This window comes from Trichinella spiralis (assembly GCF_000181795.1).
Source record: "Trichinella spiralis strain ISS 195 chromosome Unknown Scfld4, whole genome shotgun sequence".
Taxonomy (NCBI): Eukaryota; Metazoa; Nematoda; class Enoplea; order Trichinellida; family Trichinellidae; genus Trichinella; species Trichinella spiralis.
Window position 1 is genome coordinate 3,791,737 of NW_003526943.1, and position 22,249 is coordinate 3,813,985.

At 32.1% G+C, this 22,249-nt stretch overlaps 5 protein-coding genes across 5 annotated transcripts; 3 read left to right on the forward strand and 2 right to left on the reverse strand.

Moving 5' to 3' along the window:
- Positions 1–1,663: 1,663 nt before the first annotated feature.
- Positions 1,664–3,541, reverse strand: Tsp_00984 (drug resistance transporter, EmrB/QacA family). The gene has a single exon (XM_003376699.1). It carries the CDS (start codon positions 3,539–3,541, stop codon positions 1,664–1,666), a length of 1,878 nt encoding a protein of 625 aa, XP_003376747.1.
- A 2,709-nt stretch (positions 3,542–6,250) lies between these two features.
- Positions 6,251–7,760, forward strand: Tsp_00983 (nucleosome assembly protein). Its single transcript, XM_003376700.1, has 2 exons — positions 6,251–6,321; positions 6,731–7,760. Exons 1-2 carry the CDS (start codon positions 6,251–6,253, stop codon positions 7,758–7,760), a joined length of 1,101 nt encoding a protein of 366 aa, XP_003376748.1.
- A 2,845-nt stretch (positions 7,761–10,605) lies between these two features.
- On the forward strand, positions 10,606–11,162 carry Tsp_00982 (jerky protein-like protein). The gene is made up of 3 exons (XM_003376701.1): positions 10,606–10,730; positions 10,829–10,941; positions 11,047–11,162. Exons 1-3 carry the CDS (start codon positions 10,606–10,608, stop codon positions 11,160–11,162), a joined length of 354 nt encoding a protein of 117 aa, XP_003376749.1.
- Positions 11,163–14,056: 2,894 nt separating this feature from the next.
- Tsp_00981 (putative PAN domain protein) lies at positions 14,057–15,867 on the forward strand. Its single transcript, XM_003376702.1, has 5 exons — positions 14,057–14,210; positions 14,397–14,759; positions 14,842–14,955; positions 15,125–15,472; positions 15,539–15,867. The coding sequence occupies exons 1-5, from the start codon at positions 14,057–14,059 to the stop codon at positions 15,865–15,867; spliced, it is 1,308 nt and encodes a 435-aa protein (XP_003376750.1).
- A 1,008-nt stretch (positions 15,868–16,875) lies between these two features.
- Tsp_00980 (conserved hypothetical protein) lies at positions 16,876–21,758 on the reverse strand. Its single transcript, XM_003376703.1, has 11 exons — positions 21,683–21,758; positions 21,225–21,407; positions 20,823–20,858; positions 19,484–19,638; positions 18,705–19,419; positions 18,355–18,572; positions 18,074–18,202; positions 17,915–18,013; positions 17,606–17,752; positions 17,447–17,524; positions 16,876–17,124 (listed from the first exon to the last, which is right to left on the reverse strand). The coding sequence occupies exons 1-11, from the start codon at positions 21,756–21,758 to the stop codon at positions 16,876–16,878; spliced, it is 2,085 nt and encodes a 694-aa protein (XP_003376751.1).
- Positions 21,759–22,249: the final 491 nt, after the last annotated feature.

Genomic DNA, 22,249 nt, shown 5'->3' on the forward strand with positions numbered 1-22,249 from the left:
TTAACTAGCTGTTTAACAAGTTTCGTGTATTATATAATTAATATTATGTTTGATCATAATGTCCATGTACTTTGAAAAGTATTTATGCACTTAGTGAAGATTTTCAAGTGGATCAAAAACTTCAGAAATGTTAATCAATTATATATAAAAATAATTTTCAACTCTTTATTATTACTTTACATTAAATTCCTTTTTATTTCAGTTCTTATCAAAATTTAAGTTGATTTTTTCGCAACTGCAAGAGTTGTGTAACAATAATAGAATTATTTTTCTAAATGTTCCAAAAGAATATCGGTTCCTTTTGTTTTTGTATGCCATTTGTAAAATGTAAAAAGTAGAAAATAACTAATAGTAATGAACAGCAGCTATTTTGCTTATATTACCTTTTACTTTTCTGACAATTATTAAATAAGCTTATTAATAAATGATAATAAATTTATAATAAATTGATAATTCTTTTATTGTTTAAACATTAGATCAGTAAAAATAGAGCTTCTTAAATTTAGCATTCCAAAGGCAACTATCATTTTGGATAAGCAAAAGCAGTTGTCTAATTACTTCAACGTTCGCCCGCACACAGATAACAGCGGCCAAGTTTTTAGCCTCTTCCAGCTGTAGTTCAGCTTCGTTATGCTGCTGCATTGATTTTGCAGTTCTTATTGCAGCGATAGCTTCCTTCTAAAATTCAGTACCTACTTTATTTAAATTATTTACAAAAATGAAAAAAAAAAGAAGAACAAAATGCAAACTTTGAAATGCTGAAGTATTCAAACAACATGAATAGTAAAATTGAATTTCGTCTCGTCAAATGATGTTGAAAATTTGGAGCATGAAATGTGCTCTCGCTGAACGCAAGGCTTGCTGGAAAAAGAACTGACAGCTAAACTAGTCATAAATGCTTTGAATTTACCTGGTTTGCGGATGCAATTAATTCTGCACTTGGCAAATTGCTGCTTGTTTCAATAGTTTTCTAGTTCTGTCAGAATGATTATGAATTTTTATTGATCATGCTTTCCAAAATGCATATCAGAAAAGTAAATAACTAGTCGCATCGTAAAATGCTGAAAATGTTGAAATCATTTTCCAGTATTCAAGTGGAACAATCAGTTAACCTGTGCAAAGTTTTATCGCAGTCATGCGTTACTTCCAAGTTGCTTCATTTCGTCCACTAGTAGTACTTGCATAAAAATCAATATACTTAAATGTACTTGATTATCATTTAAATTACAGATATTAATTTATAATAAAATTTCTGCAAGCATTAAAGAGTTAATTTAAAGTGTTGAAAATTTTATAGTTTTATAACCAATTAAAAATAATGATTCTGATATAAAAAATTGTATTTTGAATTACAATTTAGTAGACTTTAAGTTCTCAGAAAAATGTAAAAGCCACTTGATAAACCACGTTAATGCTTTATGAGCTTACTTTAAAAAATAAAATATAATTCTATTAATTTTAATAATTAATAAATTAAATTTTAACGAGAGTTAATTTCATTTGGTTGTTGCTGTTGAAGTTTTCTTTATTCTAAATAAACAGTTCCTGACAAGTGCTCCTTCATGATATTACATTAATGAGAAGTTCAGTTTATATTTCGATAACAACATTTTCTTCCACGAGAATGATAAGCATATGAAACTGAATCATAAATTCAATTTCATCATTGGTTATCGGTGATGGAGCCGTACAAATTGAACAGCTTCGCTACTTCGCTAAAGTCGTGATGTTCAGCTCCTTCCTGCAACAGTTTCCGGGCAATTGGCATTCGATTGAATACATTCCAAAGAAGGATGCCGACGATCCGCTTGCCACGCAAATAGAACACCACTCCTTTTCCATAATCGTCGTCGGTTGATGTTTGCGATTGATTAACAGTATCGACTTCTGCTGATTTAGCCGGAGGCACTTCCAGCGCAGCAGCAGCTTCAGTTTCTGAGCGGATGCTGTGACCTGTTGCCTCGACCACCGCTTTTGGAGTGTCTTCTTGGCTAGCTTTTGCAAAAATGGCGACCGTGGGCAGGCTGGAGTCGACCAAGCCGATCGCCTCATAGCCAACATCCGGGCCCAAGTCAGACCAGAACATCGACTGATGAGTGTACGCTTTGGCGGAACCAGTCATGTTCTCGCCAGCCAGACGTCCGCTGACCACTGCGTGGTCGTGGTGCTCAACTCGACGACGGCCCAACTTCACGTCGTAAAAGCTGCAGCAATCACCAGCAACCCATATATCACTGCGACATCTCAGCTCAGCGTCACAAAGGAAACCGCCGAGCTGTGGATCCAGCTCAAGTTCAGAACTTTCAGCCAGTTCAACATTCGGTTCCAAACCAACCGCCACCACTACGTGGTCTGCGGTTATGGTCTGACCGTCGAGAAGTTGTATTTTCACCTGACCGTGGCGGTCCAACTCGGCACCGGTGATTGTCGCTCCGGCCGTAGTCTTCACGCCCAGTTCGTTCATTTTCTTCGTCGACCACTGGCTCAAGTATTCAGGCAACACTTTGGCCATGCATCCGGATTCAGGAAACAACTGAAGCACTGTCAAGCCGGACGTCGCACCGCGCTTGGCCAACGCGCAGGCCAGTTCGCAGCCCAAAAAGCCACCACCGACGACAGCCACCGTTGCCGACGGCTTGCGTTCAAGCACAGCTTCCAAATTCAAAAAATCATCTACCCCCCTGAACAAAGTGACATGCCCATTACAAATGTGCTCAAAAGCGGGCAACTGCTTCGGCCGACCGCCAGTGGCAATCAAGCACTTCTCATAGACGATCCGCTGACCGTCGGCTAGTTCGGCCACGTGTTCGGCTGGTCGCAAACGAACCACCCTAGAATTCTTCAAAACTGACACGCCCCCGTGTTCAGTAGCCTCAAGCTGCAAAGGCTCGACGAAGAACTGCTCGTGTTCGAAGAAGATGGTCCTTTCGCGACCGTTCCACTGCTTGAAACGCAAACGACGTGCCAGGGTCCGGTCGTTGTCGAACCACAGTTCCTTGGAAAGCGGTGGTCTCATGTACGGAATGTACGACTCATCGGTAACGATCAACACCCGCGCCTCTTCGTCCAGACCACGGATCGCCCGGGCGGCGGAGAAGCTAGCCGTCCCGCCGCCAACCAGTAGATAACGTACCTGTGAAGGCGCCCGGGGTCCGGCTGCACGGCTGGCGTCGCCTTTCCAAGTCCGCCAGCCTTGGTAAATATCCAACAATTCATTCTTGTAATAATAACAACAAGCTATTGAGCCAACCGCGATCACCACAGCAGATCCAAATCCAAAAGCACGTTTCCATGAAAATCGGTAGTCCAACGGTGGAGAATGCTGGTTTCCCGGCATATCTCCGAGTGCCGGTATCAAAGGTTTCGACCTCGAGGTCTCGTTCGGTGTTTCTGATGACGCTTTTGAAGAGCACAACAATCGATTGCCCTTTCTGACCGTGCATAATACGTCAATCCGCCCGCACACTGCCTGCACTATACCAGCTGGCCGATGATACTGCCGACAAAAATATCTTGCAAAGCAGACACTTGGTCCAGACATTCTAAAAATCACTGCCCTGAAATTCTCATACTTTTACTATTGATCCACAACAAATTCACTCACAGTGGCCAAGAAAAAACAAAAATCTGCTTTATTCAAAATAACAAATGCAATCATCACCATGTTAAAAGGCAATTTCAAAACATTTGATGTTGATGATGAAACAAGATCCGACAAAACAAAAATGCTAATGACAATTTTGAAATGTTTATTAAAAGAAGCATCTCATTTCCAGTAAACTGAATGCAGCAGAACATATTTTCAATGGTAATTATTTGTGAACAAATACACGTTCAAAAAATTATTTCCTTACTATAATTCTTTTATTTCATTACGACTTTTATAAAACATATGAACAATTTCTTTTTGATATTTCAATTATGATTGCACTGTGAGAGAGTAAAACATTTGATACGACTAGTATTTACAAAAATAAAAAAATCCAACAATTTAGAATCTTTGAGGGTTGATTGTCATCAAAATGTAAAACTATTAGCATTACAGATAATGTAAATATTAACTTTAACCAGTGAAAACTTTACTTCCAAAGCACTTTTTGAGTTCACAGGAAAATTATGCTTACTTTTCATCTTACAGTACAATCAAATCACACTATTTTCAAAAAGAATTTTCACTTCTTTTAATATTTAAGTTTTTGCACAACATTTACAGTTTCCTTAAAAAAATAATGTTTCACACTTTATACTGTGAGAGATAAACTGCACAGCAAATGAAAAGTATATCTGATAACAAAAACATCAACAGAGATACAAGCATCGTAAAACGTAAAAAGCAGTAAGTTGAGGAATAAAATTACTGAAGTATAAACAACCTATATCGTTGTACAAATATCGAAAAGATTAGAAAAGTCAATCATTCATGACTTTTTAAACAAAACTTACACCATTGTTTATATACGACAAAGTATTATAAAAATAATCAAATTTTAAAAACCTTATTAGAGAAAATTTTATTGGAGTTTATGAATCTGACAAAATTTCAAACATTGCTGTTACAAATTAGACAAAACATTCAAAAATAATGAAATGGAATGTTTCACATAATCTCACAATGGCAAAAAGGAATTCAAAAGAGATGGAAGAGAGTTTAAGAAATAAAATTAAATCATTACTGTTACCTTTTTAAATGTAAATGTATATATAAAATTTATTGTTAAATGCTTCACTTATGATCTTCATTAATAGAAACTTTATTCAAAAACAACAGAATCAAGTTGATTCGAGTTAAATGAATCTTTTCTGATAAAATTTCGATAAACCATTCGAAACAGGAACTACGTAAAAATAACTTACAGTATGAAATGCACTAGCAATATTTATGCAAATTTTTATGCATTGAAATATTTATTTGTCCAATGGAAATATACGTAGCGTGTCTCAAAAATACTCTTTTCAGGAAATTTTTATCTCTTCGTATTTACCTAAATGCACAGTGGATTAACACCTCAATCACCTAAACAAATATCCGAATTTTAATTAAGATTTAACTTTTACAGTTTTTTTTTCATTTAGCTTAAAACTGAAATGTAAATTTTTCATAAATGAATTTTAAAAGAAAATTACTTTCAACAGTAATAAAGAAAAAAATGCAACAACGCAATGTTAGATTTCATCAAAGTAAATTGTGATACAGTTCTTCAAAAACATATAATTGCCATACTGCGAATGAGCTTCTGCCTTTAAAGGAATCAATCACGTAGAACTGCACATGTTTGTAGCATATTAATATATTTTAAGTGATTTTACATTTGAGCAGTTATGTGCAACTTGCGAGCACTTAGAAGACAATGAACATCGTAAAATAAACTTTTAAGAACAAGAATAAATCACTCGTGCTTTACTTAGGAAACTAAATTGTTTAATATTACGTTTACAATCAATGCAATATAGTAATTCTATACTTCACTTGATAAATACAATCAGGTTCGAGTAAACTGTTAATTAATTAACGGTTGATGAAACCGAATCGGCCTGGTTCAATCTGTAGGTTGTACAGCTCCCTCATGGGATTTGCGTTTGTTCAACGACTGGGAACTGTTGATATCAACTATATCCAGTTACATACGGTGTGACTGAAATTCTAACAGATTTTCTGAATGTAAAGCCTTTCGAACGCTCTTTCATGAAAGAAAATAATTCATTTGGCTAAGAACAATTATGTTACAAAAAACCCGTATATTTATTATTTCCAAATGTAGCACTCGAATACTGTGCAGTTTTGATTCGTAGGTTCCTGCCATTATTAGAAAAATTAAAACAAATAAAGTCCAAAATGTTAAATTGTGGCTATAAAATGAAAAAGTAAATTAATTAAAGAAATTAAAATTGTTAATATCTTAAAATCTTTAATTCAAAATTTATTCGGAATGAAAAGTTGTCATTTAACTGTATCAAAATTTTTGAATATGCTATAAATAATAAACTCATTTGTAAAAATTGCAAAAATCAAAAGATTATTTTAATTTTATATTAAAAATAAATTAATTAAAACAAAAAAATGTACATAAAAAAATTAATGAGAATATACATAGCAAATATAATTCAGAACTGTAATTTTACTGTAATTATTTTTATTATTTGATTTAAAATTCTTCTTTTTAATTTAAGAATTATTTTACATTGTTTTATTATAAATATTTGATTAAATACATCTCTACAGAATTTTGAAGTTCATTCATTATATAGGTCAATGCAAACGTACTTGCAAATCATTACACCGTCTGCTGAAGTGTTATTCATCAGTGCTTGTTTCCGTGTAAAGTTTGTTGGTGAGTTTGCTCTTGTGGCTATGTTAAGTATTAAAATTTTTGTTAAGTTTTCTGATTATTTAACATTTACTTTTCAGTTTCTTTAATTTTAGCTTATTGTATTGCTGCTAATCTGAACTGAGTGACTTGTTCTTTTGGTTTAAGCTTAGAAACGGCATACAGTTTAACCGTTAACTATCATATAGAATGCATGAATTGATTTTATAATGTTAGATGAGTTTTTCTTTCTTATGAAAATATATAAATCGAAGCAAGTTTCACCTTTCTTATCAAATCATCAAATTATGCCGTACATTTCCTCGTTTTGTTGTCCGCGTTTTAGTAATTAAGTTGCCTCTTATAAGTAATAAGTAGTCATAGTAGGAAAATCACTGTTCTTTCACATATACTTGGTATTTCAGATTGTGTACAATGCTTGAAAATTCAATGGCTGATTCTGATACCGAAGATTCTGTTAAAGTGGAAGACATAAGCGAGCTTCTGTCAAACTATGTTGCTGATCAGCATTTCCGCGAATTAGCATCATTGCCGCAGTGTGTTCTGAAGCGAGTGAACGCTTTGAAACGTTTGCAGCTGGAAATGTTGAAGAATGATGTTGATTTTCAAAAGTCTATGTTGGATTTGGAATACCATTTTAGTGCTTTACAAGCACCACTACGAGAGAAACGGCGTCAAATTATTACTGGAGAATACGAGCCAGATGAGGCGGAAACAGAACTTGTTGAAAATGATGAATTCCTGAGATCGTTTAATGTGGTTCGTGAAACAATACTGAAGAAAAGTCCAGAATTGCGAGAAATGGTTACTGCCGACGTCAAAGGAGTTCCAGATTTTTGGGCAACTGTATTGAGAAATGGAGAGTTCACTGGGGAATTGGTCAATCCGAACGATGAGATACTTCTTAAGAGTTTGACTAACATCGAAGTGAGGTACAGTAAAGATCCTGAAGGATTTTCACTTCACTTTTTCTTTGATGAAAATGACTATTTCACCAATACTGAATTGACAAAACATTATGTAACAACGACTGAAATGAGAAAAAAGAACCCATTTGATTATGACGGTACTCGCATCATTGGTCGAAAAGGATGCAAAATCGATTGGAAACCTGGAAAGAACTTGACAGTGAAATTGGTTAAAAAGCGAAGGAAAGGCAAGACTGGAAACTGCTTTGTTCCGAAGGAGATTACTGTTAGTTCTTTCTTTAATTTTTTTGATCCGAAGTATGATGCTGACGATATTACTGAAGCTGATGAAGAGCAGAAAGACTATTTACTGGAAGACATAGAAGTAGCAGAGGTAATCCGTGACCAGTTGGTACCAAATGCAGTTTTGTTTTTTACTGGCGAAGCAGCAGACCAAGATGATTTTGATGATGAAGAAACAGCAGATTTTGATAAATCCGAAACTGAAACTGATGAAGAGTATTGACCGGTCATTGATTAGATGAACTATTATTGAAATAAAAGATGAACTTGGAAATTGAGCTTTGATTTTGTTCATAAATGGTACTTCATATAAAAATTAATGGGTATCTAGTAGAAGTAAAAATTTTTTGAAAAATTTAGCAATTTGGGAACATTTTTTAATTTAAACAGTTATTATGTAAAAGAATATGCGAGTTAAATCAGCAGTAAATGATTTTCATACTTAACAACTTTTTGTTAGCACTTATAGGAAGCAATGGGATGCTAAAATTGTGAAAATCTGTGAATAATTTTTTAATGTTTTTTTTTATTTTATGCAAAAATGAAAAAAAATAACATTTGTAGGGATTAAGAAAATATATGAATGTATCTAAAATACTGTCCAGAATATATAAAATTTTTAAGTTTCTCAAAGTTCTAATATAAGGAAAATCTTACTGTAATTAAAAATTCAAGTTCTATTTTAGGATGTTGCAGCAAGTGTCAAGTTTTCGATTTATTCTTCTGACTGATGAAAAACATTTAATGAATTTTTTTATCTTATTGGCTTAAAATTATTTTTGTGTGATTATTTCAGAGAAAGATAATTCTTATTAATGTTAGTATCTTTGTTTATTAGCATATGACATTTGAAATTTTATTGCTTACATTGCTATAATATTTTATTTTAAATCTGTATAAATTTATAAATAATTTTTTTCAAAAAATCAAAATTTTAAGAATAATTTTATTTTTTATAGTTTCAATTGTGTTTAAATTAAAAAAAAGTCGAATTTGTTTTATATAAACAAAATGATTTAACTGGGGCTAAAGAAAAACCAGTAACACAATGGTACAAAAATCCAAAATAACGATCTCAACGATGAGTAAGAAAACGCGGTGAAAATTTGGACCGAACTGGACGAAATCACTTATTGTGAGCTTTGAGAAAATGTAAAACCTCTTTTGACGTCATTTGGCTTATGAAGATCATGTTCAGCAGAATATGATTAACTTGTAATTTTAAATTCCTAAAAAATAATCTAAAAAATAATATTGGATGAATAAACAAAATAAAGCAAACAGACGGCAGCAACCATCTCCGTTTTCTGTGAGTCATAGAGAGTTATGAAGATTCAAACAAAAATTTGTTGCATGAAACTAATTTAAACGGCTCTAGAACGCTATTTTTTCAGGAACAGACCAAGAGCGTTAAGCGGGGTATGCCTGTATTACATAAATAATTATTAATTATGGATATATAATTTTATATGAATTTGTTTATTTATTAATTTAAATTCATTAAATGGAAATATTTTAAATTATTTATTCTATAACGAATTATTTTTTCATTATAATGTTAAATGATATTTTTGAAATGCTGACGAACAATTTAAACCCTCTGAAAAATTGTTGAAGCTATCTACATTTCTTGGATTCTTTTGATCTAAATAAATAGCTGAGCACTAAAAAAGTAGAAGCACGCATCAACGACCTTCCTTTAATTCTCATTAGCAACGAAGCAAACGAAGAGATGGCGTTGATCCCCAATCTCTTCCTAATCAGCCGCAATCCGACTTCCAAAACACGCTACGAGCGCCGCCCCGAAGCATTTATTACGCACATGAGCGTACCAACGAAGGCCTGTGGAAAATCTTGCAACAACTATTTGCTAACAAATATAATGTAATTCTGACACCAAAGGGTGCAGATATATATATTATAAAAACGTTCCATACACAAAAATTAAACATTTTCACATGCAGTTAGATAACAGTACTGTTACAATCAAGCTTAAAATTTTACGCTAATTCATAAATTTCAACTTAATATAAATAAAAGAAAAATTGAAACCCACCAATGAACCATGGCAAAGCCGACGGAATTTATCAGTGCATAAAATCTGCAACTGAAATATTGCGTATTTTCACTGAATACCATTTGGTCTCCAATACTTTTTACGAAGGGGAAGATCAGGAAACTATTACCAATTTCAAATCAAATTTCATATACTACAAAACGTGATATGAAATATTTAATGGAAAAAATTCAGCAAGAGTGTGGAAACTGTCTTTGCTACACAAACTATATAAACATTAATGACAATAGCAAAATGGGATTCACTATGAAATTCAGATTCCAAAAACATTTACAGAGTGTTTGTTACACATAACATAATCTAATGTAGATATTTAAAATCGTCTGCTCAAATTTGGTCTTGCTTATGGACCTCAAACATTAATTAACATTTAATAGGTAACTACAGCTTTTAAAATATATTAATCACATTTGTTATCCAAAATCAGATTCATTGATTAAAAATAACCTAAAAAATTTTTGCCACTTTCAGAAGCATATAAATACACTGTATTTATGTTTTTTATAAATTACATAAATAACATACGAATTTTTAGAATACAGGGAATCCCGAAAGATTCCCAAGACAAAAATTCAACACAACCAAAAGGCTGTTATTGATAATTACCTTGAAGTGGGTTCAAAGGTTGAACTATTTGTTCAAAACCTAGGTTACCATTTGTTTCAAGCTTTACCACAAGTTGGGTTTTGATGAATGAATTTAATGGGTTTAAAGAAATCCTGATAAAAAACATTTACAGTGTTTGTTACGGATAGTATAATCTAATGTAGATACAGTGAAACTCCGATTATTTGTTATCCGAACATTCGATTATCCGTACACATTTTGGCAACCTGCATTTTAGTAATACTGTAATATTCTGTTGGCTAGTTTTTATGTCCGGTAGGCCACTACTAGGAAGAGAAAGGTTTTGAGTTTAGAGCAACAGCTAGACGTCTGTAGACTAGTGGAGACGGGCGAGTGGCTTAGGAAAGTCGCCGAGAGTTTTCGTATGGGTCTATCCACAGTTATAGCTATCTATCGCAGTCGACCTCAGCTAACTGACTTTGTGCAGTACATGGATACTTCGAGTAGCTGTTCTTCACGAAAATGGATTAAAAAAGTGGCAAGTGACGCGTTTGATTCAGAAATATATACATGTGGTTCCTCCAGCAACTTGCATTTCACCAACCAATAAGTGGTTTCATTTTGTTAGAAAAAGTTCTAACTTTCAGTACTGAGCTAGATATTGATAATTTTGTAGCCAGTTCAGGATGGCTAAGAAACTTTAAAAGTCGGCATGGCATACGCGAGCTTAAAATTCACGGTGAAAAATTGTCTGCTGACAGTGAGAGTGTCGCAAAATTTACAGGGCAAATTACGTCGCATAATAAACAGAATGTCTACTCTTTCTTCCGCGTCTAATTGAGAATAACAGCTATAAACTCTTCAGTTACGTACATACATTTTGAAAAATTGGAAAAGTTTGATCAGCCAAAAATCCGATTATCGGAAAGAGCCCAAAAACCGAATGTTCGAATAATTAGAGTTCCACTGTATTTAAAATGATCTTACGAGTTGGTAATGTTTATGATGCTTAAACGTTAATTAACGTTTAATAAGGGATTACAACATTTAAAATTTGTTAAATACATCTGATATTCAAAACTAATTAATAAACGAAGTTATTAACCCAATTAAAAACTAGAATACTCCCAAATAATATTCACTGTTTATTATTCACACACAAACTTTAATAAAGATACCCCCCATAAAACATAGGAAACTCCAAAAAGTTTCCCAAACAAAAATTCAATACAACCCACCCGTTGTAATTTATGTTTACCTTCAAATAAATTGTAAAAATCAAATAATCCAAGTTCAAGCCTATTTTACCACACGATTAAAAATTAATAACAAGTTCGATTTTGCTAATATTATTACTTCTTACAAAACACGAACAAGAGAGCTTATTAAACAATCAACATACATCTTTATCTACTGATATTATTTCTACAACCAATACTTGAAAGTAAAAATTATTATACGTTAAAATAAAGACAAATTTTGTTCCTTTCTGTGCATCCTATATCGATTCTAAATGTTGAAAATAATTCTATATGCTTATAAAATATATTCAAACCATTCAGAATAAGAGAATTTAACACTTTTGTTGGAAATTTTTCGAAACAGAAGCGTATCCTAATTCTTAAAACCTGAAGGCTGAAATACGGTGAGTAGCATTTTCTTAGTGGAAATTGCTATAATCAACTCGGCACGCAAAATAGACGTAAATCAACACAGTTGCAAAGGCTATTTTGTTGTATTTTTAAAGACTTTAAAACTATTTCACTTAATTAATTTTTCGATAAAAGATATAAAACTGACTTAATACTATCTGATGAAAAAATTTACATAGAGTTGAGATCACTCAGATTTTTTTACACTTGTTTTTCTAGCGTGTTTCTTGCCTTCATGAATTCAGAATTTCGAATTTAAGATGTTGTGAAGACCAAAAAAAAGTTCAAAAACACGGAATTGAAAAAGACATGATGCTTTGTGTCAAAAGAGATGTCACAAAATTTCAGATCATAACTATGAAAATTGGCGGAGTAAAGTTCATATACACCACGGGGTGGAATGCACCCCAAGAATCCATCACATGATTAATCAAGAAAAGTTATTTTAGAAGAACAAAAAACAGAATAATTTGCATGTTGATATAACAACTGCAGCTTCCTACAAATAAATATTTGGATTGAAATCTATTTTAATTTAATAAACTGCTAAGTGAACCTATGTAAATATCACTCTGAGCTTCATTAAAGTTATCATTGACAGCATTATTTTGCCAGCGCTCCCCAATTGGAGAGGAAATCTGTTTGGATCTCTTTTCTTTTAAATTAAATGAAAATGGCTCAACTTTTGAAATGAACTATTTAAATTCGAATTGAAAATTCTGAAATCATTTTAAAAAATATTCAAAATATTTGAAAAAAACAAATTTTTTTAAGTGATAAAAATTTAATCAAGTATTTTGTAAATAATTGTCTAAACTATGAAGTTAAAAAAGCAGTTTTATGTAAATCACTGAGAGAAACTTCAAATAATAAAAGATGATACAAATTAAATTTTTTACCAAAACTCCCTTGCCAATTAAGGAGATCTTTCAGAAATTTGTCGATCATGGAAAAAATCCAATTAACGTTTAAAGAGTGCCAAATATTTATTTTTTATGAATTTATTATTAATTTTCTTATGAAATAATATTTAAAAAGCTAATATGCTGAGGAAGATTTACTCGCAGTATTTATTATTAAGCTGGACGGGTAGCATTCTATTAAAAGTATAACAAATAAATGTATTTTAAGAATTTTTTATTTTTCATCTTTAATTAGGCCTTAATAAATTAATTAAAATGTTTATTTTAATGAAGCCTACTTAGGATATTTATATTTCATTAATTTATATCTGAATTTATAAACTTACTGAGATTTGTATAAAGTTGTTTAAAACTTGTCATTAATTTTACTTTATTAAATAACTGTTAGATCAAACAAAAGAATACAATACTTGTCAAGAGTGTTCAATAAATTGTAAGTGGCAACATTTGCTTTCTATTATGAATGAATTGTATTTTTAGGTAAAGTTTTTCAGTTCTGAATTAACTGTAGAACTGAGATGTTGGATTTGAAAATCGATTTAGTAGCGGTTTTTATTTTTGTGAGTACCGTTTCGGTATGCAGAAACTTTATTTATTCCATATTTATTTGTTTATTTATTTATTTATCTATTTATTCATCTGAAATTCAATTTCAGCTTTGCACTTCAACCACTGATGTGCTTTATGTACCAATGCTTGACAAAATTTGTGTATTAGAAAAATTAAATCAGTCACGATTATTGTTCGAAAATGAAATAATTTTTTCTGCAGTGACAACTTTTCCACACTGCGTTGGTATTTGTTACCGAAATATCCTGCATTCAAACCACCAAATTCTTTCATTTGACTGGGTGAAACAGAGATGCGTTCATTATTTCAATGTCAGTAGAATGCATGTTGTTGAAAATATTGAAAATACTAATAAAGCTACATTTTACCTTTTAGAAGAATGCGTAGATGGTAATGAAAATTTTAAATAATTCATCTTTCACAAATATCCGTTTATAAAATTTATTTCGTTAAAAATATCAAATGTTTCACATCAAAAAAGGGAAAAAGATTTTTTTAATAAATAAATTAATTACTGAATTATAGTTTGTTTCGTTTAGTTAATAGCAATGTCACAATTGACGAAGGTGAAGTGGAAGAAAATATTTATGCAAATGGTACAACATTTTTGGAACCAGTACATGAGGAGTGCACTGTGGAGCGTTTTTCTTTCAATGCAAGTCGCTCGGCAAAACGAACTGACGCCATGTTTTACTGTACACACTTGGAAATTTGCATTTCTTATTGTCGGATGACAATTTCACCAGTTGTATGCAATGCTGTATTGTTCTCCCAATCAGAGGGTATATGCGTTTTGCTCAACTATGAGGGCCGACGTCAAAATAAAGGCAATTTAACAAAGAACTTCATTTCTGAATTTTTTGTATTATACGATTGCAGATACGGTGAGTTCATATGTATGTTCATATATATAAACTTTTTATTTATTATGTAAAAATGAATTACATCGCTGTTGAAATTCATTTAAATGATCCTATTAATTCGCATTGAAACATGCATGTCAAAGTGACTTTTTACAAGTGAAAAATAAGTTGAATTTTTGCTCTAACAAAAAGCTTTACAACTTGCAGCAGAAGCAGCTGTCGAATCAGAGATGCTCGGATTGGATAATTATACCATTAGTGAACATTATCATTCGCAAATTAAACTGTACAGTTCGACGAAAGTTATATCATGCGAAATTTATCGGTTGCCGTTTGTTGAAAAATTTCTGTCGATGCGCGTCAGTCTGTGGTTAACGAACATATTCAAAGAATGCCTCCAGTTGTGCATTTTTGCCAATTCAACTAATGAAAAGTGCAACAGTGTCTATTATTCAAAAAAGATGGGCACGTGCCTCATTTTTAACATCGCCGATGAAAGTGATCTGCTCATGGAAAACACATCATACAATAGTCCACCTTTTCTCTACTACATCAGCAGCTGCACTGAAAGTAAATGTGCTAACTTTAAAAATATTAAATTGAAAATTGTATAATTGCATTACGAAAAGATAAAAAACTGAAATCATTATAGACGATAGAAGTTTGCATTTGTCTTTTGATTACGAAACTGACTCAACGCCTGAATATTCTGACGGTGAACACGGATATCATTTCGATGAAATGGTTTATGAAAATTATAATGTCGGTGAGTAGATGAAATTATTCTGCTTTTGTATTTTCTTTTCTGTCATTTATTAATTTGTTCTGATTTGTTCGAAATAAATATGATCAATTTTATAACATTACAATTCATTTTCGAGTGAAAACCCAACCAATTTCAGAAGAAGAAGAAGAAAAAGAAGAAGAATCAACAGAGACGTCTTTATCGTTTGTCATTGGAAATACAATTCTCGAACAAGACATTATAAATAGTTCTGCGATGGGAATTGTAAAATTTTACGATTTTATGGAAATTTGCATAACTGAAAAGCTCAATTTTAAACTACTTGAGTATGCTGTTGCAAGTGAGGTAGCAAAAAGATGTTGGTCATTGAACAGTTGCTTGCTAACTTGCCGCACCTCAGTACTGAGAACTGGTTGTCGAGGGGTATTATTTTCACGCCAAAATAGCAGGTGCCATTTGCTGCACGTAGGAGACATTTTCGATCATGTTACTGTCGATCCTGAGGATGAGGTTGTCCGTTTAATATCATGCAAGAAAGGTAAAGAGTTGCAAATTAATATTTTCACAATTCTATTGTATCATTTCAAATTCTGATCCATTTTAGATAGAAAAAATGAACGTACAAACAATCCAGAACCGTTGCGATATTATATTGAAGAAATGCATCAAGTCTGTCAAATAGAATTATACATACCATCAGTTTTATCTTCCTGGATTCCAATTAGTACCATAAAAGATGTTGACAACTTTCAGAAATGCTTGAAATTTTGCGCCACGCATAAGCAATGTTCAGCATTTAATTTTTCGAATGTGAAATTGTGTACATTGCTTGAAAGCGGATCTGTAAATAATATGTACAACAAACCTAATAATTCTGTTTTTGCAGAAGTTCTGTATTGTGAACCTGGCACTGTCATCGATCTGATATATTAAAAAGAAATTTTTTCTTGTTTAGTAATATTCCTCTTCAATTGAACATCGTACTTTAATTATTTATAATTTATCTTTGCAAATTATTATTACTAAACTAAGTAAATAAATGGATGATCATCAGTTATCGTGCTGGATATCAGCTAGTCGCGTTCAGAAGCATCTTCTCAAAAGTGTTGAACAAATTCACTGAATAATCATAGTTCAAAATATTTTTCAATAAACAACAATGCTGCAATTGTTCAATACGATTGATGAATAAAAAAGAGAAAAACCGATGGAAAATTGCATTCCAAACCTTTAAAAGTTATCCTTGATTTCAGATTAAAAGTGAATAAAGAATATGTGATCAATTTTAAAATCAACAGATAGCTTTGTAAAACACGAAATGGAAACATTAAGCATAACAACGAAAACAATTTCGTGCAAAAAATTCACCACAACATGCAGAGCTAGTAAAGTCAACAACAGCAAGGGCTGTTTATAACTGGCGGGCTACATATTTTTACTTGTTACAACGTACATCCAGATATCTATCATTGAACAGTTGGCTGAGGCCAACACTACGGTTGATTATGAGCATGGAATGGAATGGAAAGTGAAAGAACAGTTAATCAATAAATTAAGAAAATAAATAATTTTCAATATACAAGCAGTTTATTTGAGCAGAATATTCAAGAAAAAAAAATAATGTTCTACAGTGAAAGGGACAGATGAAAAACGATCTCTCAAAAATGATCTAAAATCATGATGTTTCAGATTATGCTGACCACAAAAGATACTGGCCAAAAAAGTCCACCATCACCATAAATAACATAAACAAAAAGATAATACGGTCAACCACAGGTAGGTATAATCAAAAATAACAGCTTCATAATCATATGTGAAAAGATGCGCGTTTCAGAAATGCAGCCCGTTTTAGAAGCATGAAAATAAGGCAGTTAAAATGAAACACATCCTTATCGGAGATCAGAATCGGATGACACTTGTTTGGACGTTAACGGACGCTGTTCAGCTTGTCGTCAACAACATTCTTTCGACTTCATCCAAATGGGATAGAAATTCTTCCGGCAACAATTTGTACTTGTCCTTCACTTTGACGGTACATATAATTTTCGAATATTTCGAAAGTAAAACTTTGCGTTTACGACGGGCTGCACGCCTGTCCGAAACTTGCCTAGCAATGAATACTTTCAATTCGTAATATTGTTTCTGCGCCAGCATGTCACTTTCATGTTGCAAACGATGCAGTCGGGATTTCTACATAAAAATAATATATACACAACCGCAAGGAACATTCCAACAAACTCAACAAATACATTTCAAACATTCAAAATTATAAAACATACCACCATTAAACAAATGTGAAAGTCAACTTTATATTAAAAAAAAATGTTTTTTTACACAACTGAAACATTTCAACAATCGATATACATATCAGCTGAAACTATATTACAAATAAAATTTGAAACAATATTTTGAAGCCAAAAATAAGTAAACAACAAATAACATCAAAACTTACTTTAAATTTAAATTGATATCAAATAAAAAAATTATGATCATGAGAAAATTCCCAACTTACTTTCTCTTTTTCAAAGCGTTTGAACGTCTGCTTGACTGACATTGGATTAAAATTTAATGGCACCGGCGTAGTGTAGTTCTGAATTGAAAAGTATTTTTTAAAATCATTATCATTATTAAAGATCTCGACTGGAGGACGGAATATTGGTTTCAAAAATACCTTCTGGCGTAGAGATCTAATCAGATTTATCACATGCCCTTCGTAAAGCCACCGAACTGCAGTTACCGGTTGAACGGAATGCTTTGCAAAATGATTGCGATTCATAATCGCTACAATCTCTCTTTCACAGTTCCATCGTAGACGCCACTGCAAACAGATTATAAAACTTAAAACAGAATTTTGGAATAAAAGTACAAAATAGAAGTATATATACTTAATGAAAAAATGTACTTTTATAATTCAAAATAAGGAATGCTTTAATGTTTAATAAAATGTGTGATTGACTGAGGAACAAAAATTCTGCAATACCATTTCATCGTGAATTTTTTTCCGCAAATCCCATCTTTGCCTTTCCTGACAACCAAAAAATGCACACCATGCCACATTCAACCCCACGGGCATAGGTCGCTGAAAATATATTTTCCCTATGAAACTGCAATCAAACATAGAATAAGACAAAATAATTACCAATCGCTTTTTGTACACTTTGCAGCCAGGACGAGGCCATTTCAGTGTCTTGAAATGTGCAATTCCTGGAATTTCCGGGTAGCCAACTGAACGCATCTGCATAATCGATTTAGCCCATTCTTTTCTTCTCTAAAAATTTTCCATTGAAAAATCATCTCAGGACAAAAGCAAACATACATACGTTTAGAATTTCAAGTGCTAATATTTAAAAAATTACGCTATTGGAAAATAACAGCTACAATATGCGCAAATTCATAAATATGCATGCTTTTCTAACTTACACAACTGTATAACCAATAATAATGCGAATCTCCACTATGATCATCAATGTCCCAGAGATCACTGGCCGTAAAGGTCTCTTTTGGCTGTCTCGGCACGTATTCAACTTGCAAATGTTTGAACTCTTCAAGATGATAAACCTGATCCGACTTGAAAGACAGCAAATAAGACTTTTTCGGTTTTTTCGTCTTAGGATTTCTCTGCTGTCGCCGAGAAGAACCTAAACAAATAATTTCTAATGTTCATAAATACTATTTATAAAAAAAACTCTTTCTATCAATGGAATTTTTTCATTTTTAAAAAAAATATTCCTATTGATACAGTTTTCAAAAATTTCAATAATAAAATTTACTTTTTTTGTTAAGCATTAGCTTCAACGGTGGCACTTTGTTATCACTTGATGATGCCAACTGTTCATCACTTTGTACAGCTCTGTAAGCTTTCGAAGATGAGGCTCGACTGACCGGCGTTGGATCGTCATTTAGACCGCTTGCACGAGAAGAAGCTTTACGACTTTGGGCTCCACGTCTGCACCTGGAACGAGCGGATGCTTTACGAGCTCGGGTTTTGCCGACGGTTGGATTTTCGACCGCCTCAGCCGGGGTGGGACGACTTTCATTTTCCGTATCCGAATCGTGAAATTCGTAAACATCACCAGCACCGGATGTGCCAGCGCCCCGGCCTACGCGTCGTCCACGATAACCAGCTGGTGGACGAGCAGCACCCCGGCGGCACATTGGTCGTTCAGACGCTGAAACTGTTTGCACAGCTCTAGCACAGCTCGGTGGGCGCCCGCGCCTGCCACGACCTCGACCTGCAGCCCTCCCACGCGCTGCTCGAGTTCTACTGCTAGTTGATTCGTCATTTTGATGAACATGAGATGATTCGTCATCGTTCATGCCCAACAAACATGCATCTTCTTGGTCATTGTGAACGCTATTCACCATTCTACCTGCATCTTCTAGTAAAGTGTGAACGGCGGCCATGGATGCTACATCAATTGGCCTTTTTCCACCTGTAGTACACAATGCAGGATCAGCGTGATGTTTCAACAACAATTCTACAATCTATAAAAAAATGCACTTTTTTAAAAAATAACATGCTAAATTATTCTGAAAAAATTCTCGCTACTTCTAAATGATTGTTTTTAGCGGCAACAAACAATGGAGTGGTGCCATCAATCGCAAGTTCATTTGCATCAGCACCTCTGGATAACAAATCCTCTACCATTGGACGGAGACCATTCAAACAAGCATAATGTAAACCAGAACTGTGTTTTACATTTTCTAAAAAATAAACATTGCAAAATCTACCTTGCATTTTCAGCAATCTCAAACACCTAAAGCATGCTAAAAGTAACAGTCTTATTTCACTGGTATACAGTTCCTGGAAATATATTTCAAAATACAAAATAAAATAATGAAATTGAAGTGAATAAAATATTCAATAAAAAATTTTGTTTTTAAATATATAAATCCGTCGTAATAAATTAAAAATAATTTTAAAGTTTGCGTAAAAATAAGCATACAATATCCTTCAACTATGAAACAGTTTACAGTTAAGTCATAAATTTCAAAACATTAAACAAAACTTAAACGCCTGATCAATAAAAATCATATTTAAAATGCTCCTATAAAATCGACCGTTACTTCTAACATTAATTAATCTAAAAATGACAAACAAAAAAAAAAGAACTTTACATGCCAAAAATACAATTTGACATTTTACAGTAATAAACTTACAGATGCTGCATTTCTTTATAGGAAAAATGTTAACCTTAAAATGGTTTTTTCAATCGGCAAAAAAATTACAATAAAAAAATGCACAGTTTACATTATTACATTATATCTTTTCGGTACCCATTACAAAAGAAATTCGTAAAAAATTAACACTAGGTAATTAATATTCAAATATATTTTCACTACGGATATTAACTGCTTATGACTGATTATTGTAGTGCAAGTACCGTAATGTGTTTATTATCATAAAAACAATCAAGTGCAATTACCGTATACCAAAACCCAGTGATATACTGACAGTAGAAAGAAACATCCATTCTGTATAAATGCAGGTTCAATAAAAAAGACATCAAGATCGTTAAAGGACTATTGTTACATCAAAATTTTCCTCTTATCAATTTAAAATAGGAAATTATATAACGTTATATAAATATAAATAAATATATATATATATACAATGGCATGTGGTGTACTATCAAAAACTTATATTAAACAGTTCTACTAGAAAAGCCATACGTACACTAAATGTAATGCTGCTTCTAAGAGTTTCTTGAAAATTCAGCATTACAAAATTATCAAAATTTAACTACCATTAATCAAATTTAAGAATAAAATCTGCCGTACTATGCCATGTGTGCACTTCTAAGTTTGTCTTCTTTAGTAAAAGTAGAAACAGCTGAAATTTATAAAGCTGCAACTATATGCCGATAATCCTTTTTTACTTGACTTACTTAACAAATTGTCATAATGAGTGTATATTGACACTGCTGAACTTAATAAAATTAGCATTTAATAAAATAATTCATATTCAAAAAAATATGTACAATAAAATTTACCACTTCCATTTAAATCAACACAAAGCACTATTTAAACCATTACGTTCTCAAAATTAAAAATAATGTTAAAAGAAAATCATAAAAAATTTTTCGACAATCATATATTCCATAATTACCATTTCTTTATAGCAAGAAATTTTGATTTTTACAAATAAAATGCAATTAACTTCATAAAGAACTGCAATACAATGATGTAAAAAATTATAATTTCACTACTTAAAATTTTCTCTAATGTTTTCTTTTTTATGACAAATTATGCATTCTCAATTATTGTAAAATTAAAATATTACCACCTACCAGTGATACCGTCTTGACGAACACAAGCACCGTTTTCTTCAATCTGTTGACAAGAACTAATTATACTAGGTCGTGTTGTCATACTTAACATAAATTTGAGCATGCCATTTGAAAGCCCTTCTTTATTAGACGAACACTTAGAAATAACTGCCGGATGCAAAGCATCATATGAGTATGTGGAATCTAAAAGCAGCAAATATAGTAATGGGCAGAAATAAAATAACCAGAAAACATTAAAATGCATAACAAACTGAATAACGATTTTACGAAAGCTATAACATTTTTTAAAAGAAATAGCACATCATATTTAAGAATAAAATTTATTTCCAAAACTACTTTCATTGTGGAAACGTATACATAAAAAATACATTATATAAAAATTTCGAAATCTACTTTAATGATTAACGTAAATACAACTTTACAATACATATGACGTGTTTAAATTTTTTTAATTTTACCTTGAGATAAGTGGATTACATTTGGTGAATCAGATCCCGACGCATATTCATTTTTGTCTTCTAAATCTTGCTCCATATTTAAACAATGCTGTATGCTATTCCAATCAAAGAGCAACAGCAACAATAGGGAAAAACATCCTATATAGTTTTTAACAATGTATTAAAATATTTTATAAATTCTAAGATTAAATTTAATTAAAAAAATTTAAAGTACATTTTAAAAAGTAAGTAACTGCAGACATAACTGTGTAAAGCAAATTAAATTTTGCTGTGCAAAACATGAATATCACCCCATTAAACAAAATGTTTATAAAACTACCATTCTGAAACACAGCGTATACATCACAATGTAAACATTTTGTAGCTACCAATATATATACAAAATTTCATTTAAATAAAAAAATGTGCATGACAGAAATATAAATTTCACAAATATGAAAAATTTTATAACGAAAATAAATGCTGTAGAAGTTAGTATCTCATACACAATAAATAAAAAATGCATTTGCACAATTGACAGTTTTCAACTTATATTAAATCATTCTTTAATTTTGCAAAATTTAAATC

Coding starts and splice junctions, on each gene's coding strand:
- Tsp_00984 (XM_003376699.1), bottom strand. CDS start 3,541: ATGTCTGGACCAAGTGTCTGCTTTGCAAGATATTTTTGTCGGCAGTAT.
- Tsp_00983 (XM_003376700.1), top strand. CDS start 6,251: ATGCAAACGTACTTGCAAATCATTACACCGTCTGCTGAAGTGTTATTC. Junction 6,322..6,730: donor AGTGCTTGTTTCCGTGTAAA/GTTTGTTGGTGA, acceptor TTGGTATTTCAG/ATTGTGTACAATGCTTGAAA.
- Tsp_00982 (XM_003376701.1), top strand. CDS start 10,606: ATGGGTCTATCCACAGTTATAGCTATCTATCGCAGTCGACCTCAGCTA. Junction 10,731..10,828: donor AAAAAAGTGGCAAGTGACGC/GTTTGATTCAGA, acceptor TCTAACTTTCAG/TACTGAGCTAGATATTGATA. Junction 10,942..11,046: donor TGAAAAATTGTCTGCTGACA/GTGAGAGTGTCG, acceptor TAAACTCTTCAG/TTACGTACATACATTTTGAA.
- Tsp_00981 (XM_003376702.1), top strand. CDS start 14,057: ATGACAATTTCACCAGTTGTATGCAATGCTGTATTGTTCTCCCAATCA. Junction 14,956..15,124: donor TTATGAAAATTATAATGTCG/GTGAGTAGATGA, acceptor AAGAATCAACAG/AGACGTCTTTATCGTTTGTC. Junction 15,473..15,538: donor TTTAATATCATGCAAGAAAG/GTAAAGAGTTGC, acceptor GATCCATTTTAG/ATAGAAAAAATGAACGTACA.
- Tsp_00980 (XM_003376703.1), bottom strand. CDS start 21,758: ATGGAGCAAGATTTAGAAGACAAAAATGAATATGCGTCGGGATCTGAT. Junction 21,408..21,682: donor TGTAATCCACTTATCTCAAG/GTAAAATTAAAA, acceptor TGCTGCTTTTAG/ATTCCACATACTCATATGAT. Junction 20,859..21,224: donor TCGTCAAGACGGTATCACTG/GTAGGTGGTAAT, acceptor TATTAAGTTCAG/CAGTGTCAATATACACTCAT.